General features: G+C 36.1%; 1 protein-coding gene across 1 annotated transcript in view; it reads right to left on the reverse strand.

Annotated features, from left to right (window-relative positions):
• The window catches only part of LOC149770777 (all-trans-retinol 13,14-reductase-like), a 63,063-nt gene continuing 42,119 nt past the window's right edge, over window positions 1–20,944 (reverse strand). Inside the window, exons 10-12 of the mRNA XM_089949136.1 lie at window positions 12,298–12,464; window positions 9,675–9,834; window positions 1–3,792 (exon numbers count right to left, since the gene is read on the reverse strand). Of these exons, the coding sequence (XP_089805262.1) occupies window positions 3,653–3,792; window positions 9,675–9,834; window positions 12,298–12,464 (467 nt within the window). The 3' untranslated portion in view covers window positions 1–3,652. The remainder of the gene's footprint in view (window positions 3,793–9,674; window positions 9,835–12,297; window positions 12,465–20,944) is intronic.

Below are 20,944 nucleotides of genomic sequence, written 5' to 3' on the forward strand. Positions count from 1 at the left end.
TAATTTGCACATCTTTATTGTAAATAGCAGGACTTGCATCTACAGTCGGAATCACCCTACTGGTCGGAATATGACCATGTTACCCATTGAAAGGGCTTAATGCCAGGATACTTTCTGTAAAACATAATCAGTTCTGTTCAGGGATTTTGAGAAAAAGTCTTTCAAAGGTTTTTGCAATATTTATTAATGATAGCCATATTTAATGGCAGATCAGTATCAGTTGTAAAATTAATTTGCATTTTATGCCAGGTTGATTTTGGTAAACTTTGGTCAAACTCTGATAATCAGTTTTAGAGAACAAGTTGTCGAAAGGTTTTTATATTTTTAAGTAACATCAGCCATAATGGATGGTGGATTGGTATAATTTAAACAAATCTGAAAGCCTGTCATGTCAGATGCTCTTTTCATCTTTGTTCCGATTCTGCTCTGTGGTTTTTGTGATAAAGTCATATGACAGACAACATATGGATGATGCGCAAGGGTTGAAAGACTACATACCACCAGGTTAGGGGTCACATGGCATGTATGCCTGACTCCAATGCAAAGGACATGAATTTGATCATTGAAAGAAACAAAAACCTAAGCTCCCATGGGCCCTCATACCAGTAAGTGATATGCATTACATAAAAATAATTATTCCTTTTTTATCATAACTGTTACCATTCCTCTATGATGAACAAAACAGTGTGATCAAAATAACAATCATAAAAACGCTAGTTACTGATTTTTCATCCATGTCCTTAAATGCTAATAGTCAAGAAAAAATGAACACATTTTTCACATATTTAAAGGCAAAAGCAAATGAACAAACAAATGTAAATTTTTAATATAATTTGAAAATAATCAACATTTCATGGTACTCATTTGTAGATTTGCAAATCACTATTTTACATACATACAGTCAAACAGAATGAAGAAAGAGAACAAGAAAATAAAAATTAGCAAATAAAATTGTATAAATTAACTAAAGGATGTATAAATGGTTTTCTTTCCATGACAATATTTCTGACAATAACCTCCTGTGAGGTAAACGTACACATTAAACAAATATATTAGACAAAATTTAATCATTTCAGCAACAAATTAAATTAAACCAACATAACAAAACCCATCTAAGTAAACATATCAAAAAGCAATGTCAAATTAAAAATAGACTCTGTTTATTTCTGTCGTGTAAGTGAAATTGTTGAAAAATTCTTGATTGAATTATTTTACAACTAACCTCTTGGTAGCCTCAAAATTACTTAAGTTTTTTTTTTATAATTCAATTTTACACACTACAAATGACTGAATAAGGGAAATTCAGTCAGAAAATGGCATTTAATACATTCACTATGACCACCCAGAGCTGATCAAATTTTTACCACCCACATGTCCTGGACATAGTTTGAGAAAATTCATTTGTCCCACCTACAATTTAAATTGTCAGACAATTTCACTCACCTGCTTAGATTTGATGAGATGTATGCATTTTAATCCACAGAGAAAACAATGAAACAGTGTGCAACAAATTCTTTAAAGGGCTTAATTTTTTATTGTGAGGATATCTTATATACACCTTTTCTTGCTCCGATACAGTAGCATCCATACTTCCATCAGCAAGAATGGAAATAAATTAATTAGTATTTTTCTTCAGTAAATACTTTATCAATTGACAGAAAAAACTGCTATATCTCTTGCACTGAATTTACTAACAATTAGCACAAAATTTATTTATTAGCACTGGTTATTCTTCTCCTGGAATACACATAGAATTTTTATATCTGAAAAGGTTCTCCATATTGAACTAGTGTGTAGGCTCTCAATTTTATTTTTCATTTTTTTATCTCATTTCATTTTGAAATGGCCTATCCTAGTGAAGTGTTATGCAACTTGAACTCCTGGGATTTTCTGGCCAGTGTCTTGTTGAAACTGTTCTGCACAGACTTGTTTAGGTCCAAAACTGTCATGAGACTTGCTTGATTAAATCCTGAATTTATAAGTTTCATTGACGAATACACTGGTTAAATATCTAACCCATGTCAGTTTGTGATATTGTCTGCAATAGCTGCAAAAAATATTTCCTTCAGAGTCAGCAAGTTCAAGACGTATAATTATCAATCCAATGTGGCTGAAAGTTCATTGTCTCTATGTTGTCATATTTGATATATTTTGTTGCCACAGTCTGGTTTATGTGTCTTTGGAGAAATAGTGAAGTTGTATCCCTCTACTTTCAGTCAAATTCACCATACATACAGCATATATCACACAAATTAAGAAAATGTAAACAAAATGAAATCCATTTATCTCAATTTAAACAAGATGAAGTCCAGTTAAGTCAATTTAAACACAGTGATGTCCATGGTGGATATATATACAAGAGACCAAAGCAAAAAATACACTGGTGTGAACCAATGAAATTCAAGATTGTCTTGCCAACCAGACTGTTGCCAATCATTATGAAAAAGAATAACTCAAATTATTTTTTGCAACATCCATAATATTTTTTAATATATTTGTTATAATGTACATATTTAGCTTGATCAGGTATGGGAATTCACTCCATCTTAAGTCTACATTCACTGTGTTCAAACTCATTCTTGCTTTTGCTCTGCTGTAGACAAGATTCTGGAAGGTAACTGTTACCCCCCCCTCCACCTGCCACAATTAACAGAGACTATTACCAGACAAACTATAACATTAATTGCTTGCACAAAGCATTAAGCAAGTATATGATGTTTATTTTTTGCTTCATCTGTACTAATATTATCATTTCCCTTCATATGACTGTACTCAATAAATGAACAGAGTAAAGAAACAAATGTGTCAACATTAGTATAATTCATTATGTGTACTGCTGTGGTCTCCTGATGAATGACAATTGAAGAATGAATGAAACTCTAAATAGCAAAAAAGGAATGATGAAGTCTTCGGTCAAAGCTGTTACCTAGGTAACAGAACCATCATATTCATGATACATATAGAAAGGAAATCTGTCATTGAAAATGTCTTTATAAATTACTCCCTCAGTATAATGCAGTCCATGTGAGCCATATAATATGCTGCTTTATAGAGTGACTGCCTTATTATAAAGTACATGATGCAATACACCCTCATTATAATGCCATCCATGGGAGCCATTGAATATACTGCCATATAGTGAGAGTACCTTATACTTAAGTATATGATAGTTATCCCTCATAATAATGCCAAATCTGGGAGCCACAGACAATACTGACTTCTTTATAATGAAGTACATAATACAGTGCACCTCATTATAATGTCATCAATGGAAGTCATATACTATAATGCTTTACAGTGAGACTGCCTTATAATGAAGTACATGATAAAGTACTCCCTCATTATAATGCCATCTGTGGAAGCCATAGAATATACTGCCTAATAGCGAGACATCCTTATATTGAAGCACATTATGCATTTGATTTTATTAGTCTGCTGAATATTAAGGGATCTATAACCAGACTTACATCATAACAGGATTGTATACTGAAGGGCCTTATACTGGGATAGTGGTGGATTCATAATATAATTGTATAATAATGTTTATATTTTTGTTAAGTTAATGTATTACAATTGCATGTATCATGGAAAAAATGTGCTGATTTTACTGTATTTAATAAAAAATACTTAAAACTGTTCCCCTTATCTAATTTCATTCTGTCTTAATTTTAGCTCTCACTTCCTTGGTGAGGTTGGTGAGATCAGTCACCGCGTTGCGGTGCAGAATTGATTCTGCTGTAATGGCTCCAGCAAAAAGAGCCCCGCTAAATCCGCATGACACCACATCTTGACCTGTGATGGTGGAAAAGAAGAAAAAAACTTTAAATATTTTTAAAAACAACTCCAAAGCCTTTTGTGAATTTAAATATATAAAGACCGCCAATAGGACTGAGCAAAGGTGACCTTGATACACAGATGATTTCTGCAATACCAAAAATTGTCTCCCCTACTATTCTTCCCGCAAATGAAAATAGACATAAAAAATAAATAGCAAATACAAATGCTGAAAATTACAAATTAGAATATTTATTGTATATTAAGAGAATATATAGACAAATAAGTATGGCAGTAATTCCCCTGCATAGGTATTAACTAAAATATGGACTTAGATTTAGGCAGGAGAAAATTCATTTTATATTTTTATGTAAGCAACAGACTTGCAAACTCCTAGTTAATATTAAGTTTAGTGCTGTTTGTGGTGCATTTGTCTAACCAAGCAGCAAGTTAACCAGTTGTGTACACATATATTTTGCTGTCTCTGTTGATGATCAAAGACAATGTGAGAAGAAAACACTTATATTAAACTTAAGTTTTGTTTTCTCAGTATACTGCATGAGGCAATTAAGCTAGTGGTAATCTTAAAACAATTTGACAAGAGCTATTTGCAGAGAAAATATAAACATTCATGATAATATCCAGTTAAATTAACCTACTGATTGAAAGTTTAAAGCAGCAAGTGTGATTCCCCACTTGAAATGTTATCACCAGTATGCAGACTTGTCATTAATGTGATTCCCCTCTTGAAATGTTATCACCGGTATGCAGACTTGTCATTAATGTGATTCCCCTCTTGAATTGTTATTACCAGTATGCACACTTGTCATTAAGGCCCAAGCCCACAGAGAATCACCATGATTAATTAGGACTTAATAGCTGAATTCTCATAGTGCTAAATGTCATCTTTGCCATCAAGGCTTGCTAGCATATATCTACACTGACATTGTTATATCAACAGTTCAGGACATATACATATAAAGTATAAAATCATTAATAGAACTGGTTCAAATTCTTCACATTTTAGAAATAAAAAAACATTAATTTATTCTCAAAACATGTCTACAATGGAATATACACTATGTAATTTCAGAGTGAAATAAAAACTTGACTTAAGACAGAATTTTGTATCTGCCACTGTAATAATATAATACAGTGTGACCCTGCTATAGGAAGCTCCATTATAACATAAATTCATATATATATATATATATATATATATATAACAATTTTAGCATGGTTCCCAAAATTTCACATACATTTATTTTTCTCGTACACAAAAGTTTCTTTTTAAAGTATGAATAATAATGTGTAAAAAGTTTATTATCATTTTGGGGAGGATACTGTTAATGAATTCTAATATAAGATGATCCATTTATGGCTCCTAAAATTTCATATACATGTATTTTGCTTGTACACAAACAACATTTTTGTTTTCTTTTTTTAAAGTATGAAAAATAATGTGTAAAACGTTTATTCAAAGATTGCACTGGGCTTCACCAAATCTGCAAATTTCAATTTATTTTCCTTATTGGCAAAACAATATACCATCTGGCAATTATTTGGGCTACAACATTGTTGTTATTAAAACTTGTATATACAATCTTGTGTTTGGAGTGGAGAAATTCAAAAGGCACCATGAAAGAAAGTCACAAATCTAGATATAAATGCTCTGGAATCTATCTACTGTAACATGAATAAATCTTTTGTTCACATTTTCAAACCATCTTAATAGTGCATTGTTAATTAATAATCTGCTTAATATCCTGACATCTAGCCTGAGTACTGTATGCTGTGATACACTAAAATAGTCATACTACCAGACTATCTACCACTGACATTTAGCCTGAGTACTGTATGTTGTGATACACTATAATAGTCATTCTACCAGACTAGCTACCACTGACATTTAGCCTGAGTACTGTATGTTGTGATACCCTATAATAGTCATACTACCAGACTAGCTACCACTGACATCTAGCCTGAGTACTGTATGTTGTGATACACTATAATAGTCATTCTACCAGACTAGCTACCACTGACATTTAGCCTGAGTACTGTATGTTATGATACACTATAATAGTCATACTACCAGACTAGCTACCACTGACATCTAGCCTGAGTACTGTATGTTGTGATACACTATAATAGTCATACTACCAGACTAGCTACCACTGACATCTAGCCTGAGTACTGTATGTTGTGATACACTATAATAGTCATACTACCAGACTAGCTACCACTGACATCTAGCCTGAGTACTGTATGTTTGATACACTATAATAGTCATACTACCAGACTAGCTACCACTGACCAACCTCTGATTGCGAGAACAGTAACTGCAACAATCAACCAGATGATGGTTAATTTTTTTTCTCTTTAAATGTACCCAGTGTTCAACATTTATTTGATGCTGCTGCACAATAACAGGCATATTGTTTGGTTATCCTAAACTTCAATAACACATGCACCCTTCATCAAAGCAAGCCTGCTACAACCTTCATTAAAAACAAAACAACATTTATCAAATGAAGTCAGCACCAAATTTAAATAAAAGTAATGGAATATGATGGGTTGTTGCACTTTCTAAAATGACTGGAACATGTTTATTGTGCCATGCAAGTTTCCTTCGGCAGGAATTTTTTTTATGTTGATGATCGCTTCCAAAGACAGCATAAAAAGCAAATTAAATTTTTAATCTTTTGATACATAATTGGCCATCAAATTAATTGAATGTGGGGCATTTAGGAAAGATGTTTGTTCAACTTTTTCATTTATTCACATGTTTTCATTTCCCTACGAATAGCTTCATCTTCTGGGTAGGCTTGGCATGATGATAGCTGTCTCCAGGTGACCAAAATCTACGCCAATTTAAGTACATGTACATGTAGCATGAAACCAAATATAGCCATGTGCTACTGGTGACAATATTATAGTGAATTGTTTAGTGACACATGTTTGTTGACAATAGATATAGATCTAACAAGGACTATCATTTTTATATTGTATTTGTGTTTTCTATCGGAATGTGATAGATACATGAATTCATAACATGTGATCTATGCTTGAATTCATGGATTTTTCATGTACATGTACACTATTTAATGCATAATGGACCATACTAAACAAATTAAGTTGTCAATACACCAGTGTATTTCAGACTAGTCTTGTCTTCATTTAATCAAAAGCACATATTTTTGTGCCCACTTTTATTACACACACCTCGCCTAGCCACTTTTTGGGAAAATGCATCATTTTCCACATCTAACTGATTAAGTTGGTTATAACATGGTTCAGTACATAACACAGTTAGGTTCTATGGATCCCAACCATCTTATTATAGTAGGGTCACACTGTATATGATATGATATGATATGATATGATATATGTTATTCAAAATAATAAAGACACTATATACAGAATACAAATTCCCAAAACAATGCCCAAGAAAGTGACCTAAATGCAAGATGTAACTGGACAAATAATGCATGGAGGTACTAATAAGTACAGTGGGACCCCGCTATAACACGGTAGTTGGGAGTCATAGAATCCGACCATGTTATGAATCGAACCGTGTTATAAGCAACCATGTATACAGTACCAACAGATTTGTGGATTTAATGGGGGTGGGGGGTGGAGGGGCGGAGGGGGGGGTAATAAAAGTGGGTGTGAAAATGCATGCTTCATTGGCACAATTACCATTTTAGATCAATGTATACTAAATGAGAAAAACATTTGCTGTGATAACAGAAATTGCATATATAATATATTACTTTATTCAGAAAACCATGCATTGTTACATACACGTGTATAGTTTATATATACATGTCTAATCTATAGCATGAATAGAGTATCAACACCGTGTACTCACCAGCGAATCTCATAACATACATTGAATCCACAATACAAGTACTTCCAGCGAAAATATCCACACACAGATGTAAAATATTCAATAATTTTGTCACAGATCATTATGTGATTGAATTCAATGGAAAAAAATAACAAAAATTATGTAATGGGTGTATGTAACGAATGAAGAAACAGTATGTCCGAAGGTTAATTAACGGTGTCTGTATAAATTTCATACCACTACATTTCTCATCCGTCAATTGTAATACATTACTATTGTTTGAAAAACTCTGATTTTCAGCTGCTTTGTGCTACTGTCACGTTTGCTCTTGGCAAAGTCAATTATAGTTCTCAGCTGAAGAATTCAAACATAGTCGATATCCTGCGTCTCCATCCATCTAAAAGCACACTCTAAACCTTGACTGCTTCTATTGCTAATGGTGGACTATCCTCAGGTGTGGTGTCCTCACTGTCATCATCAGAAGCATCACCATCGTCAGCATCACAATTGGTGTTATTGAACTTAATATTTTTAATAATTTCTGCATCCGAAACGTGGTCTGCAACTGGGCAGTTATTATCAAAATTAAGCCATTCATCAACACTTTCACGTGACTGCATCAGCTCCCCAAATGCCCTCTCAGCCTGGAACACATCATTCTCAGAAAATCCATTAAATAAACTATTGTCATCATCACTGATGTTACCTCTGTTTTCCTGTGTAACAGTAAATTCTACCCCAAGTCATTTCTCCCAGCAGTTCTCAATGCAACATGGTGTAATGGCATCCCAAGATTTGCCGCCGAGGTGTCTCCTGCTAGTCTTGCTTTTTTCCTCATAATTCCCTCACTTTCATACATATCCACAACCATCTCTTTAATTTTGCTTCTTCCTTCTTCCATCCTCAAACTGTTGATTCATTCACACCTAAATCTTTAGTTACCTGTGATTGTTTAACACCGGACTTAATCCTGTCCAATGCTTCAATCTTTTCTTTAACAGTAAAAGCTTTACATTTCCGTTTCCCATTTTCAATCCTAAATGTCCACTAATTAACACTTTTACTCCTATTGGTTTAAAAGACTACAGCAAGAATAATTGTCATTAAACAATGGGGGTATATTTGTAGGAAATGGATGACATTATTTACTAGTCAACAGATTGCATAAAAAAAACACCGCCAAGCCACACGCACATGTTGGCGGCTTTTGTTTCTTTGATGTTTTATAAATCGTTGCCCCCTAATTTGAACAAGTTTAGCTTGGCAGTTGACTTTGATGATGAACAATGTACTTAAATTAATTGATTCATAAATTCTGGCAAGAATCTTTTATCAACCGCCGCATTGGTTGTTGCTTAGTTGTGTATACAATTTAGAGAACATGTGTTGGATATTATTAGAGCAACAATTGTATACGGAATGCATTCAAGACAAACACAGAGTAGACATGATAGCTTCATTGCTCAAGGATCAGTAATAATAATATTAACACTTATGAGCTGTCATTTTTCAACAATAAACAAAGATCAAAGTTCTCAAAAGGCCTAGCCACTGGTTCGGATACTCATATTTCTGATGTTTATTTTGGCACAAAACTATAAGAAATTGGTTAAATTTTTAAATTTCAGAAGCCACACAATGATTATTTTAAATTCGAATTTGTGTGTGATTTCCTCCCCAAAATGACAATAAATTTTCTACATGTTCTTTTTCGCACTTTCACCAGTCATCATATATTCGAAAATGATAAAACTCTTTATGTATTTTATTTTTCATACTTGTAAGAATTTTTTGGGTTTTTGAGAAAAATACATGTAATAAAGTACCTGAAATTTCGGAAGCCATGCCATGACCGCGTTATATCCGAATTCGCGTTATAACGGAGCGCGTTATAGCGGGGTCCTACTGTAGATAGACAAAGATAACACTATTGTCCCAAACACATTTGTTGTGAGGCATAAAAAGATCATGAAAATATTATCTTCATAATGACATAAGAAGATTTATATCTTTTGTGCAGGTGACCTCGAAAATAAGATAATTATATTACCTGTAATATAAAGGCCTGGTACGTTAGTCTGTGGTCTCAGCTCCATGGACACTTCTGGAGAGAATCTAGACAAGGTGTTGTTCAGTCCATACATTTCCCCTTTTGGAGCCCCAAGATAGTGCTTGTTGCTGAGAGGTGTTCCAACATCCATGTATTCAAGCTGTACAAATGGATTACATATTGTATATACTCAATTATACTTCAATGAACAAAGATCCTGATAAGCTGTAGCATAATGCACCTACAGATAAGTATCTATTTTGTTTGTTCTTCTCATTACTCCTAACAAACTGCACAGACCCAGATCTGCTGATGCATTATGCAATGGCAGATCTGGATGAGTGCAGTCTGCAGCTGGACTCTACTTATAAATGAATAAATATGGTATATTATACTGTCTTTCATTTTTCATAACATTATGGTCATTATTTTGTATAAATAATTAGTTGTACAAAATATTACTATATTCATAATTTTCTTAAGAAGCCTGATTCAAATTAAGATTTACTTATAATAAGTACATGGTTCTCAAAATATCCATACCTTTGGGTTTTGACACATGGAATTTAAATGTGACTCATTTCTTTTGCAAGGAAATTCAAACTTGTGCATTTTTATGATGCAATTTGTTTGGGCTGGAGCATCAGTCAAAATGACATAACTTCCTACTGTGTGCATGCTGTCCTGAACAAATTTATACCATACATGCCAGTGATCAACATTTGCTAGGCCTGTATGTGCCAGTGATCACCATTTGCTAGGCTACTGTTAACAACTTACTGGCCAATAATATCACACCTACAAAAAATAAATATTAACTGGGATGGGAAAACTGATGTACATAGCTGAATCATGCTTAGATTGTTGTAAGATTATCTTTGACATTTATTTAAAAGAAGCTCAGGAAAAATCAATCATGATTTGACTAGTTTAAGTTTTGATCCAATTTTGCATCTGACTTCAAGTCAAATTGTAATGAATTGGACAAAACTGTGGAAAATCCAGCTGTCAAAAGTATGCAGACAAACATTAATTGCTTTCTTTTGGTGATTAATTTGCTTCAAACAGAAATACATTTAAAAATTCAAAAATGCATTATAACTTGATTGGATTAAATTTTTATCAAAAATTTTCATTTGTTTGAGATGTTTCCAGATGTACAAGCCAAGTACAATCGGTTGGCACCTCTTACAAGTGTGGCTTGTGGGTATGGTCTTTATAGCCAGAATCATTTGAAGACAAAGGCAAGGTCAAGACCTGATCATAAGAAGTTAACAAACTCATTAGAATATGCGAAGAACAATCATCAATGAGTCATTAGCTCATCACTGTAAAACTCTAATGTTCTTGCTATGATGTGTATGACATTCTTGTTATGATGTGTATGACGTTCTTACTATGATGTGTATGACATTCTTGCTTTGATGTGTATAACATATTCTTGCTATGATTTGTACTGTTTATATAACGTATTTTCTTGCTAAGATGTGTATGACATTCTTGCTATGATGTGTATGACATTCTTGCTATGATGTGTACTGTTTCTATAACATGTTCTTGCTATGATGTGTATAACATATTCTTGCTATGATGTGTATGACATATGCTTGATATTATGTTTATTGTTCTATAACATGTTCTTGCTATGATGTGTATAACATATTCTTGTTATGATGTGTACTGTTTCTATCACATAAGTTCTTGCTATGATGTGTACTGTTTTTATAACGTATGTCCTTGCCATGATGCATATGCGATGTTCTTGCTATGATGTGTATGACGTATTCTTGCTATGATGTGCACTTTTTCTATAACATGTTCTTGCTATGATGTGTATAACATATTCTTGTTCTGATGTATATGACATATTATTGCTATGATGTGTATTGTTTCTATAACATATGTTCTTGCTATGATGTGTACTGTTTCTATAACGTATGTTCTTGCTATGTGTATGAGATGTTCTTGCTATGATGTGTATGACATATTCTTGCTACGATGTGTACTGTTTCTGTAACATGTTCTTGCTATGATGTATATGAGATGTTCTTGCTATGATGTGTATGACATGTTCTTGCTATGATGTGTATAACATATTCTTACTATGAAGTGTATAACATATTCTTGCTATGATGTGTATAACATATTCTTGCTATGATGTGTATGATGTGTTCTTGCTATGATGTCTATGACATATGTTCTTGCTATGATGTCTATGACATATGCTCTTGCTATGATATGTATGACATTTTGCTATGATGTGTACTATATAAAATATGTTCTTGCTATGTGTATGACATGTTGCTATGATGCATACTATATAAAATATGTTCTTGCTATGATGTGTATGACATATGATCTTGCTATGATGTGCATGACATGTTCTCACTATGCTCTTGCTATGTGATATATACTATTGCTTTGATGTGTACTGTGTCTATGACATGCTGTAGCTTACTAAATTATGTACTGTCATTTTATCCAAAGTATATGTATATATCTTGGACAAAAGTATTTGAACACAAGGAAAACAAATCCCACAGAACGCAGATCAGGGTCTATATTATTTGCAGTTTGACTTGACTTATATGTGAGTAGCTATGGTAATAATGTTTACATATACCTTTCCTTCCAATTTTGGAAAGAGTTGTTGACACTGAAGCCACATCTGTTTGCCAATTCTCTCCTTTAGGTCCACATAATCCTCACTGCGATGCTTACATTTCTGTTTCTCCCAGGCTGTGAACCAGTCATATGGACACAAGGTGATCAACAGGGCTGATGACTTTCCTGCAACAACAAAAAAATAATGTTGATGGTAATACATATAAACCGAAACTGACAATTAAACATTGTAAAAAATCCTCTTCTTTTGATCATGCAAAACATGAAGCATGCCAGAAACATGACCAGTACCGAATAACATGGCCGCAGCCAAAATCATGGCCAGTGTCAAATAACATAACCTGTGGCAATAACATGGACAGTGTCAAATAACATAACTTGTGGCACTAACATAGTGTCAAATAACATAACCTGTGGCAATAACATGGACAGTGTCAAATAACATAACCTGTGGCAATAATATAGACAGTGTCAAATAACATAACATGTGGCAATAATATAGACAGTGTCAAATAACATAACATGTGGCAATAACATGGACAATGTCAAATAACATAACCTGTGGCAATAACATGGACAATGTCAAATAACATAACCTGTGGCAATAACATGGACAGTGTCAAAAACTTGACCAGAGCTGAGTATATATAACCAGTGCCAAAAATATGATCAGTACCCAATGACATGCATCTACAGTGACTCAGTCCAATCTTTATTTGTAGAATAACAAAAACACCAAATTAATCTTCACAATTCAAGCCTTCTTCCATCTGTATAATAAAGCAGGGATTTACAAATCCACTTGCCGACTCCCAGGACAAGCTCAAATTAGGTTCAGGCAAGCTCAGATTTGCAAGGATCTTTGTCTGTGGTCATGTCCAAAAGAACTGAGAGAATGATACAAGAAACAAGAAATTTTATGTTACATCAGTGGTCTAGGTAAAATACAGTAACCATGCTTGAGCTAATTTATTAAGGGTCAACTTCAGTTCCTAATGTTCTACAAGTTTGATACCCTGAGATCTCACCACAATAGATATATCAGCACCTCTATTTAGTGTTTATATTGTAACAGATTGTTTTGGGGGGGGGGTTATGGGATAACTTGTGTAAACGTAATAATAAATTGCAAGAATGCTCAAAGTCAGGACCTTTTTATTTTTGACTATGAAATTGTGATAAGATGCTTAATACAAGAAATATGACTAAAACATGAATGTATGTGTTTGATTACGTGTAACGTATGCAATACACAAATGCTATAATATGCTGGCCTTCATAACCTTAACGTAATCATTCAGCGAGAAATGGATGACCCACGGAGTATTTTGAAAGTTAACCCTAAATTCTTAGTGTGGCAGGAGATAGCTGTTTATTTATGTGGCAACATATTACTTTTATATTAAGCTTGAATCAATAGCAGTGAATTGAATTTGTTTGAATTGAATTGATTCCTATTGTTGTACTATATATAATTCCAGTCTATTTTTGAGAATAAAGAAATTAAAATTTGTAGACTTGTCTTATTTTTATAAGTATCTGTGAGCTTTTTAATGCCATCCAATAAAGTTGTAATTATAACTACCTTAATGCAGTGTTCTTTTATATGGTGGAGAGACGTAGATAGAAGCGCTAATGTTGACAGCTATCTGCCGAATTTCGAATTTCACTCCTGTTTATACTCTTTGGAAAGTAGTCATGTGATGTAAACATAACCAATCATTGCTTGTCTGGGACGCCGAACAGGTGCCGAAGAGATACTTTACAACCAGCAACACAAACTGAGGGTTAATATACAATTTAACTATCATCACTTGTCCGTTCACACTCTGTCATTAGCAAATATATAAACATTACGTATTTTGTCATGTCCGTCAAAGGTCAACGTACTTGAAATCGTAACCAAGACAGTAAACCTTGGGTGAAGAGTACACAACTACCGATGAACGCTGATAACATTAAAAATATACTGACCAGCATAAAAACGAAGAATACACCATTAAATATTCAAAACATACTTATTCTAGTATAAAAGAAGGCCAGCATTTACAATCAACAAGTGAAATTTAATAAAAAATGTGCACTTGACAAATTTACTGTGTGGAACCGGTCATATGATCTAGTGTCGGCCATCTTGCCTGCAGACATATTTTCGTGATGTCAGCTGTTGGTGTCATAGAGCTTAGTGCTATTCAAATGATTAGTTGACATGGGAATTTAAGGGTGATAAACATATTTCTTGGTGTGACAAATTCATATGAAATAAGATTCCAGAAGAGTTTGTGAGTATTTACGATGTGCGAGGTTGAATTTGATGATACATGTTACCACATGACCGGCAATCACAGTTGACATAAACATGAACGGTTTAATACAGATATCAAGGTAAGTCGCGATCTATACACTTCTGATACATTACAATGTTTAAATTCATTCTTTCAGCAGTTTATATGTTCATTGACATGAACAACATGTTAAATTTATGACAAAGAAAAACCACCTTTCCCATCCATCCTATCAGAGCTTTAGAGCCCCAGGTCTATTACACCACCCCCACTTAAATAAAATTGATTCTCCTGAATCAAAAGGAGAACCACAATTTCAGTTAGACTATCAATTTTAATAGACAATACTTTTTAACTAATACGCAGGGGAACTGTTTTTATCTCCCTCAGGACGTCATCAGTGGATTTGTCTCTTCTGGACATTGACCCCTCAACCATCGCTACAAATTCTTCATCCGCCATTGATTTGCAACCATGTATGGCCAATTGTCGCAGCCATTCGTAGTTATAATATCTGGCTTTTCTTGAGACCATCTCACCCCCATATGCTGGTTCAGCTGTTCCTGGAAGGGCCAGCATGTTGTATTTGTCTAGGAGGTAAATCCTCTCCAAGGCTGGATTCATCCTTGATCCCGCCCGTCTCTAATGTCATGGCTGCAAATTCCCATGTCAACAGCTTCTGGTCAGGCGTCATTTTGGTCCATCCCTCCGGTGGCCAGTGAATCACAGTAGACCCCTCTGTAAACGTGAACTGCAGCTCTTTCTTCCAGTCCAGGCGAGCAGGGGCCAAAAGAGGCATGCATCCCTTTTTCAAAAACATCAAAATTCTTTCCCTGATGATAGAGCACTTCTTTGGTGTGTCACTAGCTGCGTCCTGAATCAGTGGCGGAGAAGAGTTCTTCATAGACAAGTCTAGGGCCTCAGGAGCTTCTTTCGCTATACTGGGCATTTTCATCATTGTAGATCTTGTCGTTGGTGGATTTAGATTTACTTTTGGCATGGTTGGTAAACTGATGGAAGGTTCCTCAACTACACGAGGTGGGGTGAATGTGGCTGAAGCTTGGCTGATATGTATGATGGCATCTTTATTAATTCCTATTATTTTGGCCAACTTGAGTTTTAATTCTCTTTCAGGGTTTTCTACATTTGTCATCACGGAAGGAGGGATCAGTGAAGAGGTGTGCGCTCTAGCATTCACTCTCCAGAGGAGAGTATCCAACAACCTTGCACTGGTTTCCTCTCTTTTTATGTCACACCTGTACCACAACGTAGCATTCGTGGATACAACATGTATTGTAACTCCATCTCCTGTCATGTGAAAGGACTGCACTTCAAGTTCCGCCTGGATTTCCGGTCGGGTGGGCGAGTATGACTCACATCGGGGTCTCTTCAACTGCGGTTCCTTGATCATAGTCAGGAACAAACCTGGATTCTGACATTGGCGTATCGTGTCTTTTGGTCATACTTGAGTACTGGTCTGATTTTGACATTTGCCCTATCATGGCATCCCAACCAGACTCCCACTCCTTCTGTCGCTTCGTTGGCTTCTTAATACTTTGCAGCCAGCTCAACACTGCTGCTCTTGTAGGAATTGCCATAGTCGACTCCCACGCATTGGGACTCACGATTCTTTTATAATTTTCTGGCTGTAGGGACAGCCAGAACCCATTGCTCTCGCTAAAAAATTCATGCTATAGTGTCTTCAGAATGGAAGCATGTCGTCTTTCAATGTGGTTCTTCAGTTCTGTCATTCTCCTGTACGTCGACTCTTCACGGGTACACCAAGGGCAAATGACCTCATGCAGCTGTGAGGACTGGCCATTAGATGGTTCTTCAAGTCCTGGTTGTTACTAAATGTTTCTGGACAGATCCAGCACATTAGTATTGATGTGCAGGCAGCCATTCTGTAACCAAAGGTCGAATATTTAATAGAAAAAAAGGATTTCATTAACATCAGCCATTTATAATCATCACCTGTGCCAAATCAGTAACTTAACAAATTAATCGCTATCTCCCATGCAAGTTGGTGGGGTCTTTCTTTATCCTTTACTAATGTGTGGTTCAAAGGCCCTGGATAATTTGGAAGCTTGAAAATTATTCCCATCTTTGGATACTACTCTATTACCATGAGCACTCTTCACAACACTTCATCCGACAAAAAAAAATAATTAAAAAAAAAACAACTTCAAATCCATATTGTTGTTTCATCGCAAATGGAAAACATCATGTCTATCATGGATGCACCGCCTCCATCATCACGTCTGATAATGGAACCATCTTACTTATTCTGTCCGTCCGACAGGAATAAGTATACCATCATTGGAGATGCAACTGGGTGATCAGTCCAGTCCCAATCCGTACATAAACTTCACGGCAGAGCGCTCCACCTTCCAGCTGAAATGGTGTGCTAGCATACACCACTCAAATAAAAATAAAAATCGGTGCCCATCCTGAACAGATTTTTCCTGACCATTTTTGATGCCTCTGCATTGTTGCAACCGTCAGAAATAAAACTGAACTACATTACATTATGCATGTACATCTAACGGTAAATAGAGTGCTGTAATATCCTCATGGTCGACCAGGTTCCAACATTTGGTACTGCCTTGCCCACAATGGGGTGTCCCTCCCATGGTAGGGTGCCAAACGATCAAAGTGGTATACCTTCGACGGCTGTTTTATCGACTTCTTCATGCGATAAGTCACATCATCAGTTTTCTTCACAACAACAAAGGGGTCCTTCCAAGACGAGGTAAGTTTCTTACAAACTCAAACCTTCCTGACTGGCTCATGTAACCACACAGCTTGTCCTAATTGTAAAGATCTTTTTCTAGCTAAAAGATCACAATATTTCTTCTGATGTACTGTCCTTTGTTTCAGGCATTTCCTAGCTATTTCACGAACCCGTTCAAACTTCTTCCCTAGGTTAGATACATACTCTCCACATTCTATAGGCATATCGATGCTGTTTGGCTGTCCAATTACTGCTTGTAGTGGCATGACAACTTCTCGTCCCAAAGTCATCATATTTGGTGTCTGCAAAGTGCTTGAGTGCACAGAAGAGCGGTATGCAAGCATAATTTGTGGCAGTATTTCGTCCCAACAGTTCTGTTTTGATTCACAATACATGGTCAACATCACTTCAAGCATGCAATTAAATCTCTCTACATTTCCATTCGACTTGGGCCTCATGCTTGTAGTTTTCGTTTTGTCAATACGCAGATATCGGCACATATCTTGAAAGACTTGAGACTCGAAATTCTTCCCCTGATCCGAGTGTAACTGCAGTGGTGTTCCAAATCAACAGATGAAGTTGTTAACAAATGCTTCCACAACGGTTGCAGCCTCTTAATCTGGTATAGCAATGGCCTCTGTCCATTTAGTAAAACAATCACAGATGACAAGTATGAAATTGTTTTCAAGTCTTGTCTTTGGGAGTGGCCCAAGAATATCAATTGCTACTCGTTCAAAGGGTTCTCCAACAACATATTGTCCTAAAGGGGCTCTATTATGGTTTCCTGAAGGTTTACGGGCAGAACATTTGTCGCATTTTCGACAATATTTTTGAACATATACTTTCATACATGGCCAGTAGAATCCAGTCTTCAATCTCTCGAGAGTTTTCTCAGCTCCAAGGTGGGCTGCTGTTGGTATGTCATGATAATACTTCAAAAGCTCGTTTCTTGGTTTCAGGGACGATGAGCTGAAATTTCGTGCCTACGTCATCGTGTTCCCATTTGCAATACAGCATGCCTCCTTATAAGCATAGATGGTCCCACTGGCTCCAGAGCGTTTTTAATGATGCTGCACTGCTGGAGATATCCTCCCATTTCACCCTATCTTTTCCTTCTTCTAGAGCAGTCATTATCAATCCGATATTGGGGTCCTTCTGTTGCAGACTCCAATTTCATCTGGTTCCCATCCAGCAAGCCACACGTCATTGTTCTTTAACTGCTCCATTTTATCCTTCTGCTGACTTCTGGTAACAGCTCTGAGGGCTTCAACTCTTAGATTGTCTCCAACACCTGTAAGTACCTTCTGTTCTATTGGACTAGCAGCGTTTTGACAACAAGTCTCATCGTCATACATTGTGTTCCCTTCTTGCTGTCTGTTACAGGCTTTACATGGGTTTCTCAATAAAGCATCGGCATTTCTGTATTTATGCCCAGCCCTGTAAGTAACCTCTATATCATATGTACCCAGCTCCTGCAAACCATCTTGCAACTTGTCCAGTTGGATTTTTTAAGTTCCGCATCCAGCTCACTGCTGCGTTGTCTGTGCAAAGGAGGACCTTTTGACCATACAAGTAGGAGTGGAAACTCCTTGTGGCTAGCACAACTGCTAATAACTCCTTCGGAGTGATACAGTATGAAACTTCATGCTTGTTGAGGGACTTGCTCATGTAGGCGATAACTCTTTTGAGACCATCTTGCTCTTGCGACAGAACTGCCCCCAATGACAGGTCACTGGCATCCATGTCTAGTATAAATTGTAGTCCAGGCTTTGGGTATGCCAATATTGGAGACGACATCAAAGCCTGTTTTAATCAGTTGAAGGATGTTTCACATTCTTCGGACCAATTGAATTTCTTGCCCTTTTCGCATATCTTATGCAACGGTTTTGCAATTTGGGCAAATCCCTTGAAAAATCTCCTGTAATAGGAAGCTAGTCCAAGAAAGCTTCTAATTTCCTTGGCATTCTGTGGAACTGGCCAATCCCTAATTGCAACGATCTTGCTTGGGTCTGTGTGAACTCCATTCTCAGAAATGACATGTCCAGGAAGTTTACACTTTTCTGAAAAAAAATGCATTTTGATGGTTTCAGCTTAGGGTTTGCTTCTTGCAGACGGATAAACACATGTTCCAACCTTATGAGACTTTCTTCAAAAGTCGACCCTGGGACCATAAAATCATCCATGTATAGCAAACATTCTTCCCACTGCAAACCTCTCAGGACAGTCTCCATAAGACGCTCAAATGTGGATGGACTGTTTGCTAACTCAAATGGCATTACTGTGAATTGATACAAACCTTGACTAGTAGTGAATGCAGTCTTCTCACTATCATCAGAGGCCATTTCAATTTGCCAAAATCCAGAATTGAGATCCAAGCAACTGAACCACTTTGAACCTGAAAGGGCATCAAGACACTCATCAACCCTGGGTAAGGGTTATACATCCTTCACCGTTACATCATTGAGTCTCCTGTAGTCTACACAAAATCGGGTGGAATTATCCTTCTTGGTGACCAACACTATGTTGGAACTCCATGCACTGTTTGAGGGCTCAATGACTCCATTTTCTTGATTTCTGTCTTCTCTATTTCTCTTTTTCCAATAGGCAATCGACGTGGAGGCTGCCTTATAGGAGTTGCATTTGCTGTGTTGATACGATGCTTACAAGATCAGTCCTTCCAAGGTCATCCGATGACTTCGAGAAGATATGTTGGTACTTTATCAGCAAAGATGCTAGCCTTCTCCTTTCTTCATTTTTAAGGTGGACAGAGCTCCTTTCCCATAAATCTTGTAGATGTTCTGGCAGTTTATCAGTTGTTGATTGAGATTCCACAGAAGATATTGCATTGCACTGAGTTAACTCTGGAGCTGGAGTATGGTAACAGGACTCGCATGTTCCAAGTGTCGTATTTGGATATAAGACAACTGGTTTTGAGCCAAAGTTTAATATCTGTACCGCTTGATTCTCAGCTTTTAAATGTATTATTCCTCTTGTGAGTACGATTTTCTTATCCTGCCACAATTTTGGAGAGGTCTCAATAACGCCAGTATCAGATGTTCTGATCCTGGTATTAAAACTGGTATACACATTCAAGATTGAGGGGGTACTACTGTGATTGTCTCCTTCACTACAACACGGCACACCATGTTGGCTTCACCCCCTGTGTAACACTGAATATCACCGTAATTTGTGCAGAGGAGTAAACGTTTATAATCAATTTTGCTGACATGCTGCATCAGGAAGTCTTGTCCTAAAATGGCATAGAGGTCTATGTCGCAAACTAAGACAGTCGTTCTATAAACTGAGGAACCAAGTGCTAGTGGCATGTTGAAACATCCGTGCACTTTTAATTCATTGCCGTTTACGTCGGGTAACTTTAAGTGGGTTTGCTCTAGTGGAGGTTTCGTATCATCATCCATCATCAAGTATTGATCATATGGAAGTACTGTAGAGGTAGAACCGCTGTCTATTAGGAAATGTATTGGTAATCCATAGAGGTCACCTTTCACAAAAAGACCATTATCCCATTTCCCTGTTGTTTTCCCAATATGCCCCAAACGTATACAGTTTTCATATGTGTCAGTCCCATTCTTTTCTTCAGAAGGCCATTCCTTATCCATCAACTC

This window comes from Sinohyriopsis cumingii, unplaced genomic scaffold, assembly GCF_028554795.1.
Source record: "Sinohyriopsis cumingii isolate HCF-2022 unplaced genomic scaffold, ASM2855479v2 utg002371l, whole genome shotgun sequence".
Taxonomy (NCBI): Eukaryota; Metazoa; Mollusca; class Bivalvia; order Unionida; family Unionidae; genus Sinohyriopsis; species Sinohyriopsis cumingii.